This window comes from Plodia interpunctella, chromosome 19 (genome assembly GCF_027563975.2).
Source record: "Plodia interpunctella isolate USDA-ARS_2022_Savannah chromosome 19, ilPloInte3.2, whole genome shotgun sequence".
Classification (NCBI taxonomy): domain Eukaryota; kingdom Metazoa; phylum Arthropoda; class Insecta; order Lepidoptera; family Pyralidae; genus Plodia; species Plodia interpunctella.
The window spans coordinates 4,174,539-4,185,028 of record NC_071312.1 but is presented as its reverse complement, the minus strand read 5'-3'; the positions used below and the strand labels follow the sequence as shown (position 1 = coordinate 4,185,028).

General features: G+C 34.3%; 1 protein-coding gene across 1 annotated transcript; it reads left to right on the top strand.

The window, feature by feature from the left end:
* Positions 1-2,651: 2,651 nt before the first annotated feature.
* On the top strand, positions 2,652-10,455 carry LOC128678233 (microtubule-associated proteins 1A/1B light chain 3C-like). The gene is made up of 8 exons (XM_053759640.2): positions 2,652-3,117; positions 4,872-4,927; positions 5,371-5,505; positions 5,724-5,862; positions 6,154-6,215; positions 6,513-6,647; positions 7,574-7,710; positions 9,890-10,455. The coding sequence occupies exons 1-7, from the start codon at positions 3,033-3,035 to the stop codon at positions 7,703-7,705; spliced, it is 744 nt and encodes a 247-aa protein (XP_053615615.1). The 5' UTR covers positions 2,652-3,032; the 3' UTR covers positions 7,706-7,710; positions 9,890-10,455.
* Positions 10,456-10,490: the final 35 nt, after the last annotated feature.

Here is a 10,490-nt window from a genome sequence, read left to right as displayed (position 1 = left end):
GTCGAAAAAGGACTATGCTAACAATAGCTACGAGGTAGGTTAGAATAGGTTTCAATATCGAGAGCGTATCTAGGTCTAATAATATCAAAAACTTGTGGTTCATCAATAATTAAGTACTATGGGTTAGATTTTTTGATCATTAATTAAAGCACAGTTTGTTATCAAAATAATGTAAGTACTTATTAATCAACCAAATAATATTTGTGCTAACGAAAATAACAGTAATTAAAAGTTATTTATAAACACTGATACCAAAGAAATCACTTTTTGATAATAAAATTGTTTACAATTTTAATTTTTTCTTAACATATTGAAACATGTTTTTATCAACAGTTTTATTCGTAGGTAGGTGGTCTGTGTTGGTAGGTAACATAACACACAATAGGTACCTACTGTATAATTGAAATGTTAGCTCGATATAGAAGTAGTAGGTACTTATCGTTTTTCTACATTTTTTAAATATTTTTGTTATAATATGTTGTTCGATAATATGAAACTGCGATGATTAACTATTAAATAATGGTTAAATATATATTGAAAATCGTGGAATAGTTTTCTGGTAAATAATAAAACGGTTAAGAGCGAGTTAGATTCGCGCACCAAGGGTTTCGAAATTCGGTCAACGCCAGTTCGAACTGGGTAGGTAACCTACGCCCTTAACCACTGGGAAAACGAAAGGTTTATGTACTAAATACCAGCGGCGAAATTTCAAATTGGATTTTAAATGTTTTACGAAAATATTAAATGACCTTCTTTTAAACGAGGTATAATTTACATAATTTTGGATTTTTCCCTTTATCTGCATTGCTAATACTAACTTCATAAATAAATTCATTCTTCTTCAAATCAGATTCTAGGGGAAGTATCCTGTAGGTTTTAAGTTTCCAACAATATTTTGATCGTGTTGGCTTTCAAGTTTCATTTTTATAATAGCTTTAAGGGACCATGTGTAAATTTCAAGTTTATACATGAGATATCTCCTGAGAAAAAGGTCAGACGGACAACAAAGGGTTCCGTTTTTACCATTTATAGTACGGAACTCTCAAAAATATCTGTATTCTAATAGAAACAATTGGTAATTTTGGACTTTGGTTCATAGTAGAATTCCTAGAGCAACTGCCCCTCCCTGTCCCCCTTTGCGACGCCCTTAATTATGGATATCCGCGCTTCAGGTCACGTAGCGAACCTGAGACCATAGGCTGAGACAGTCTTATTTTTGAACCTTTATCTTCTAATGCATTTCTGTTGGCGCAATCTCTTATCTCTCGGTTTACCGTCACAGCTACATTATAAACAAATATTGTTTTGCTTTATTTGTCTTATTAGATTTATGTTGCTATAACAAAGTTTTCATCTAAGTAAATACTTATAAAATTGTACTACCTGAATGATTCTATTGATTATATATTTTTTACTTAAGTCCCCTTACTTCTTACTTCCCTCGAGGACAATTTTCCGCAGTTTGACCTCTTGTCTGGGCCCTTTCTGCGTGCGAAGTCTGAGTACCCTACTATAGTTCTAATTAAGTAGGTAAGTATATCAGTTTAGCTCGTGCGTGTCCATCACTCCCTCTCGCCTCCTTCTAGATGGCAAAAAAACTATCTAGGTAGGCTAGTTACCTTTTTCTGTACCTTCTTGTGCACGACTTTCGTTACGAAGTACCTAGTCGTTACTTAACTAGATATCTACCTACTATAACGATTGTTTTTGTAAAAATATTTTGATTTGAGTTCCTTCTTTTTTCTTTTTGTACGTTTGAAAGCCGTTGGTAGATAATCTATGGGCGTGCCTGTTGACAACGTCAGCTGTCACGGACTTAGACTAGACTTAGTTAAGTAAGACTAGGTATATGATGATACTTTTATCGATTGAAAGTGTATATATTAAATAGTAATAAACAGATTAACCAATTACTTTATCGACTGATTTACTGAAACAATGTAGATAATGTTTTTATATCTTTGACTGAAACTGACATTGTATGATGCTGCAGAAACAGATAAGAGGTAGGTCAGTTTCGCGGTCTTTGGTCTTCAAGGATCAGGATAGAATAAAATATGCTGTACCTATACCTATCACATACCATTTAGCCTGTGTGTAGACCTACTCGTAGATTCTTTTCTGGTAGTGCCACCATGTTTGGTATCACTGAAAATCAGCATCATGGCTCCTCGTCATGGCAGGAGCTGAGTAGTACCCTTTTGTTGCATATTTAAATTTTGTTAATTTCCTGTGATGTATATTTGTATGCTATGGATAAATGAAGTTCTATTTCTTTTTAATAAATAAGATAAGAAAAAGAATAAATAAATAAATACGCCCAACTGTCCAAAATGAGTTTGAATCTTGTGTATGGTCGACAAGGCTTTTATTTAGCCGCGCTTGGAATGGATGGTCATATGGCTCACTCAATTAAATCATTTTACACTCACACTAACGCCGAACACAGACTCATGCAAACACATTATGTATTTTGTATGAGAGCTTTTATTTACTGCCAAGAAAAATCAGCAATGTACCCACGTCAAAACAGTCAAGTTTTGCGAACGGTTTGCCGATAGTGTGACCGGCAATAATCCTTACCCTATATATGTTCGCAACGACACCGTCGTGGGTCTTCGCCGAAAGCTAGTGATCACTGTAAATAACAATAACGTTGATAATTTTTAGTAATCTGAATGATCTTGTATTGTGGATACCTACCTCAATGTGCGAATCTCACATGACCCGCGTTGTCACAAATGACGATTTCTGCGTAAACAAGGGGGACGGGTAGATGAAAAACAGGAAATCTTATTCCGACGTATATCCGCAAGTTCGCTGTAGCTATGGTCACGGTGCACCAGGGCCCTAGAAAATGAAATGGTCAGACTTATCATCGGATGTTGTTTACTAGCCGACCTCACGCCTGCGATAAAACAAACGATGTTATTTGCAAACGCCACAGTCGTTCGTCGCGCGGCAGTTTGACTGCACGCTTGGACGTTCAAAGTGCCGGTATTGTGCCCGTGTTTATCGAGTAGACATCAACCATGGAACTGAACTTTATAACCACGTTGATCAAGCACGATGTGAACCATAATGTTAAACAGTGCTTCAAGTCAAAGAAACCTTTCGGTAAGGATAGTTTAACTTCTTTAGATTACGTTAACGTAACTACTACTAAGTTAAAACAACGGCACATGAACTCATGTGCCGTTGTTTTCATTCATTTATTTTCCACAAGTATTGTATATTTGTATGTGTATACCTGAATGCTGGCGTTTTAGGAAAATAAATCGTGATCTGATTGAGTCATAAAAAGAAACGCGACATGTTGGCGGGGCTGCAGTTTCCTAAAAAAGTACATCCAATATACATACCTATATGACCATGAATCCATGTCCAATCCAGTTCAATCAGCGTAATCAGTATGAAGCCTCGTCCAGACATCGTAATCATCCATCTCAATTCGTCTACTGGCATTAGTTTTCGAAGCGGGCGAAGTTTCCCGATGCACCATGCTTAAGACTAGTTGCGCCATTGATAATGGTGCAAGTCTAAATTCTGTCTGTCGCGTTCACGCCCAAACAGCTGGACCCATTTTGATGATATTTCGAATAGATCGAAATATAGGTACACACAGATAGATAAAACGTTAGCTACCAGCTGGAACAGCAAAGCAATAACTTAGGTACCTATTAAGTATTATTCTCTGCCGCGTCTGTCTGTTCACGATAAACTTTAAAAATACTGCATGGATTTTTAAGCGGGTTTTCACCAATTGATAGTGTGTTTTCTGAGGATGGTTGAAATGTATAATTTATTATATTTTTACCCGAGCGAAGCCGGGACGTGCCGCTAATAATAGATATATCAATGGTGCATTAATGGCGCGGTGTGACCCGTGTGACACCTTTGGTGTTGCAGGCAGCCATGGGCTGTGGTGATACTTCATATCACGTGGGCCGTATGCCTGTTTGCCAGCTGCAAAAAAACCTGAGAACATAGATACGTAATTATGCACTTTAATTGCAAATGGTGATAAAGTTCGTTGAACTCCTAGTTTTTGTTAATTAATTGATTGCGTCTATTTGTGCATAGTTGTTATCTTCGTTCAAAATTAGGTACCCAATAATTGGTCGTTTGTTGATGAATGCATACGTGACTTAGCATTTGTAGTGGTGTGTAATTACACTCATACTTAATTAGTTATTAGTGGAGGTTAAAAATACAGGATCTAAGTAATTTGCTGAAAGCGAAGATTTTTTACTGAATATTTTGTAGTCATAATTATGTGGGAGAATACGTGACACTAGTATTAGTATGGCTACTAATCACGTATTGTGACGGAACTTCTGAGGATAACGCATCCTTACATATTATAAAACAAAGTCCTCTGCCGCGTCTGTCTGTGTGTCGCGACAAACTCAAAAACTACTACGGATTTTCATACGATTTTCACCAATAGTGTGATTCCGGAGGGAGGGTTAGGAGTATAACCTGTTATGTTTTTACCTGAGCAAAGCCGGCAGGGCCGCTAGTTAAGTATAAATTGAGGTAAGTATGTCAATTCCAATTGGGCCAAGTCAATATTTTTCGGGTGCAACTCAAGGTATAATTGAATTGATGCGATGAACGCCATAACTTAATAACCAGTCAATCCACTCGAACATCAATACATATAGTTAGTACTACCTAAATGTATTGATTAAAATATGCAATGTACAGTCGCGGTCAGATATATCTTACCCACCTGTTAGTAATTTACTCGTAGACATTATGATTTATATGCCTATGGCCGATGGTATTTTGTGTACTTACTACCTCTGTAATTTTTACAATTCTTGGAGATTCGACATTAGTATACTTATTTTTATTTTTATTTCCAGTAAGTCGGAAAGAAGAAGTAATGGCGATAAAAAGCAAATTTCCCACAAAAATACCGGTAAGAACTGCTTTAAACACTTGTCAAGTCAATTAGGTAATATCATACTTATTCAAGAAAATTGATTTGATATCATTGTTTGCGTTGATAATAAAGTAAATCAATTACTGATACAATCCGGCCCCTACTTATTTTTAATCATGATGTAAAATAAGTAATGTCATTTAGCCGATGGGATTCTGAATTTGCTATTGAATTCACTATATATATTTTTTGGGAATGAAGGAGATTTTGAAGACCACTCTCAATTTTTGTACACGTGGAAGTAATTAGTCCCCTCGACTATTGTGAAGATGGGCAGAGATTATTAATGACAATAGAAACATTATTTATTGCCAAAAGAGAGAAATTTATTTTTAAAAGATGAACACATTCATCTTTTCCAGTCAATCTTAGGGTGGATAATTCAGCCATATAAATAAATAAAATATATTTTTTTGCAGTTAATAGTAGAGAGATATCACAAAGAAAGAAATTTACCCACATTGGACAAAACAAAATTCCTAGTGCCTGAAGATATCACCATGTCACAGTTTTTAGTCATAATAAGAAACAGGATAAGAATCAAGCCAAATCAGGTAAATATAAGTTATTTACATATAATAACTAAGTATGCATTAATTAGTCCATCTATTGTTAACTTTTAAGTTGTGCAATAAAGTTTAAATACGCGAAAATAAAAATTAAGAATACACTTAGTAATAATCAAATTTAACAGTTATTTTATATCTAACACATTGTTAGAAATTTAAGGTTTTGATATATATTTTTTATATAAATTATTTTTTGTCATCAGGCGCTGTACCTAATAATCAACAACAGGTCTATGCTGAGCATGAGCCTGACCATGGCGCAAGCGTACGAGAACTACGGCGACGAGGACGGCTTCCTGTACATCACGTATGCCTCACAAGAAGTATTCGGATACAAAGATGGTAGGTACGCATATAAAAATTTTAATTTAAAAATAATAAATATAAATATTAGATGATAATACATCGTAGTAAGTGGACCACGTATTATGCAGGGACATCATGGAGCATCCCGTCGTCCTGCATGGATTTTCATACTGAGGTAAATAAGGGCAAATTGGACAACTGACTGTATATTGTAATGCAGTTTTTAACAACAGAAGATTTCCACCGTTACTCGTTAAATTCATTATCCTAAAAACAATTACCTATTTCAACTAATTTAGTTACACGATTTTACTGAATTTGTTACAGATATTGGAGGATCAGATAACGAAGCTCAAGCGATCAGACATAGATTTCCAAATAAAGTACCGGTAAGCAAAATTTATTTTAAAAATTAGCCGCCTGGCCTATTTTCACTCTCCAGCTCTTCAACTATTTCCACACCAAAAATCACCTCAATTAAATTTGCTTTTCCACTAAGATTTGTCCGAACATACATACAATATATCGCGATGTAATGCATGTTATATTATCTATCTCCAAACCAACACAATTTCATTACTAAGAAACTTTTACCATTCATTTCAATTCAAATTGTTTAGTTAAACCGGCACCGCTTTATTGAGGAACTGCTTTTTTGATGTCGATAAAAATGATGTTTTTAACAGCTATACGTGCAAAGATTCGTGCGCGAGCGAGAGGTCCCAGCGCTCGGCAGAAACAAATTCCTGGTCCCTCAGGAGCTTACTATGTCCCAGTTCTTGTACATCATCCGGTCGAAGATGAAACTCAGGGACTCGCAGGTAACCCCTTACATAGGTAACCATTATTAAATTATGATGAGTTTACAAATGTCAGTTAAAATACCAAGAGAAATACAAAGAAAACCCTGCAACACGCTTTGTCCAAATCTTAACGAGCACAATATCAGCAACAGGCTTCGTTATTAAAATTACAGAAAATATATCTGCAACATGCTTTGTTAATAAAATATTATTTTTAGTACATCAGTTTTTTACGTTGGTTTATCTAAACGTCGAGTTTTCACAATCCAGGCATTAACTTGACGATGTATGGTTCAAAGTAGTGGATCCACATGGATGAAGCTAAATATTTATAATATGTAAAAAGTCTGAAAATAGAGCATTACACAATAGTAAAATTGCCATTTTTGTAAATACGTGCTGAATTTAGTCTACTGCACACAACACAACACACTTGTTAACAACAACAACACTTGTTTATTTTCCGATTCTAGAAAACCTATTTTGAGCCAAATGCACTAAAATGTAAACATTGAAGATTGTGGCTACTATACGTGACTTTTCGACCTTAATTTTCTTCAGATAAAATCTGATCCGCTTCAATGAAATGTTTATAATTAACGTAAATATGCCAGTTAAAAATATACATATTGTATATTTTTAATTTTTCATACATACTTACAGATACTTAAAAGTGAATTGAGTGAAATTGAACGAATAATTTCTGAATTATACATTCAATTTTAAGTTTTATGACTACCGAGTCATAAAACTTTTTTATTAATCTAGCACGAGCCAAAATAGCTATATACAATATAATTTTATTTATTTAATAGAATACAAAACAGATAACGTCTTCTCTTCTTATATCTACCTCTTTTAATCTTATTTTATGAGTGCACTATATCTGGACGAGAATCCTCGGAGAAATTAAGTACAGTATTTTAATGGACATAAATATCCAGGCGCTGTATTTGTTGGTGAACGACAAGGTGTTAGCAAGCCACAGCATGACAATGGAGCAGGCGTACCAACTGTTCAGGTCCGACGACGGCTACCTTCACATCACGTACGCAGCTCAGCAAGTCTTCGGATGAACATTGTGAGTTAATATTATTTTCTCTCTCTCTTTGTAATTTTCTCACTCATCTATGCGTTTTCCGGTTTCTTCTTGGCGTTGGAGCCCAGAGTCCGCTTTCTAACATTTTCCTCCACATTTCGCACGGTCGTCGACATCTCTAGTTATTAGACCACTGACACATATAACAGCACTTCTATTTCATGTTTGCGTGCTATATATATGCGGCTGTGACACCCGAAGCCCGGGATCTGATACTTTTAAATTTTGAAGATTCTTTAAAATTTGTGGCCTGACATAAAATCATTTGGGAACGCTGTTATTGCCTAATAGCTGTCAAGGCTTCGGGATAGGTTTTCGGGATTTCGAACCAAATATTCTTTACAAATGCAAGAACCTTCATGACAAACTATTAACATAGATCGCGTATCAGTACTTTCCTTGACCATAGAGTAATTTAAGACGAGGTTTCAGTGAAGGCGATAAATAAACCACAGATATCATCACTGTCAGAGCTGCCACTGAACTGATTTATGTGTTTGTTACTTCGGATATGAAATATAACTCCTATCGTGGAATAAACCACGCACGTAACACTATCATATAATTTATTACATATCATGACAATAATGAAAGTGATAAAAATAATGCAATTTTATTATTGCTGGCAGGTCTAATTGTATTACTTCTATTTTAATTTTAATTGCTGAAATGGCATAACAAACTGCAGGACGAGATATGGAATGGATATATGCATAACAAAAGGCCAATCAATATGTGATAGTGCTAAAGAGGACAGAAGTAATGGCATAGCTATCGTAACTTTATAAAAGCCTGAAAAGGCACCTATATTTTCCAAAAATATCAGCCTATTTTAAACGTTTGATTTACAATTTTTTGTTTTTTATCAATAATATACATAAGAAAATATGATATGATGCATTTACAGCAATATTTATCATCATCAACAAAACTACATGCAATTTAATAATCATTAATTATTTATAAATTTGTTATATACATATTAGTTATTTATATTCGTCATCAAAAAACATTAATTTTTTGTTTTAAATTACAACCATTCTCGTATTTCTGAGGCACAACATGATCATCATTTTTTTATCTAGTTGCAAAAATTAACTTGTTGCTACCTATATCGAGTTACCCGTATCTGCTCGCGACATCCTGGCGGGGTGATCGACCCCCACCAGCAGCCATTATATTTTTAGAAACTGTCACTTACGCTCTGCTATATCTATGTCTGACGTAGACATAGAAAACACATGGTAACTGTAACTAAAAGTCTTACTTTAGTTTTTTTTGTCTTTGATATCTGGTGTCTCCATCTGGAGATCATCATCTCCATCACGGCGTCATTTCTATAAAGTTTCAGATGATTTTTCTAAAATTTCTGTTTGTATGTACTTTCATATTAGCTTCCTTAACTAATTGTTTAAGTGTCAAATTAGTTTAAGTAAAGGAAAATCCATGCCTTAGGAGAACTGTGTCTGTGTGTGTGAACTATGTGAAAAAATACTTTTTTGTCTTACAATTTTCTGTTTCATTAAATTAACACCTTAACACTTATATATTTTTAATCTAGTCACTTAAAGCTTATAATTCTCACCCAGAATTATAAGCAAATGTTATTTATTTGTAATGAGTATTATAATGTTTATAATATATAGCATACAATGAAGATAAGCACTCAATGACCATCACTACGTGGAATTATCTAGAAAACTTAAAAACTCCATCCTGCCTGTTGTTTGTCCCAGTTACTGGCGGGGCGCCGATAGGCACGAACCTGTAATATTCCACGCCGCGCTCCTCTTGCGATATTTATGTCATAATAATAAGTTTATCTAGGGTCGGTAGTGCACAAACATCCATAATGAGAGCCGAGGATATTTCTCTCTATTGATAACTTGATTTATGTCCTTTCAAGATATCTAGTTAGGGACCCCCAGTAGCTGTTGTCAGGCAGACTATGATTGCGTCAACGACACTATTACATGTTGATTGACAACGTGTTATTCCCAGATAATTATAGTTCTAAGAAACTTAGAATTTAAGTAGACTATCAAATAATGTATTTCCATTATCATATTAAGATAATAATAATGAACGAGTCATATAAACCTCTGTCAGAAATGTATTTTCTTAGTGAGCAACACTTAAAGATCTTAATTGTTTTTTTCAGGTGGATATTTCAAGATGGTTTGGCATCACAACGGAAGTTTCTCTAATTTTCTGTTGATATAAAGACTGATAGTATTTCGATTTTCTAATTTGTGATAACTGCGTGTAAGATTAGGATTTAAATTGGGAACCACAAACAAATGTAATTAACTACGGATAAGAGCTGGTCCTCGAACGAAATGGCATATAATTAGTACAGTCACTGACAAAAATAATTTAGCAGATAAATCGAATACAAATATTGAGTAAATTATTAGTTTTCTGTACTTATTGTGGTTCATATATGTATGTTATCCGTGGTTTATTGTTTTGTGTACCCGAGTAACATAGGTCATAGTATTAGTTACTCCTACAGTCATTCTAAATTATTTCTAATTATCATTGTATTTTAAATTTACATTGTAGTTTCATATTATTTTGGAGTAACGAAATGTCAAAAGTGCAATAGTATGTGCTAAATTACTTATATGATTAATCTGATCTCAATTAAACGGACTATGTTATTAATTAAACTACATGTGTTTTAAATTAGGTTTAAGAATTTCTGAATAAATTATATATTTGAAATATAGTTTTTAACCTTTTATACCCACAACATTTTT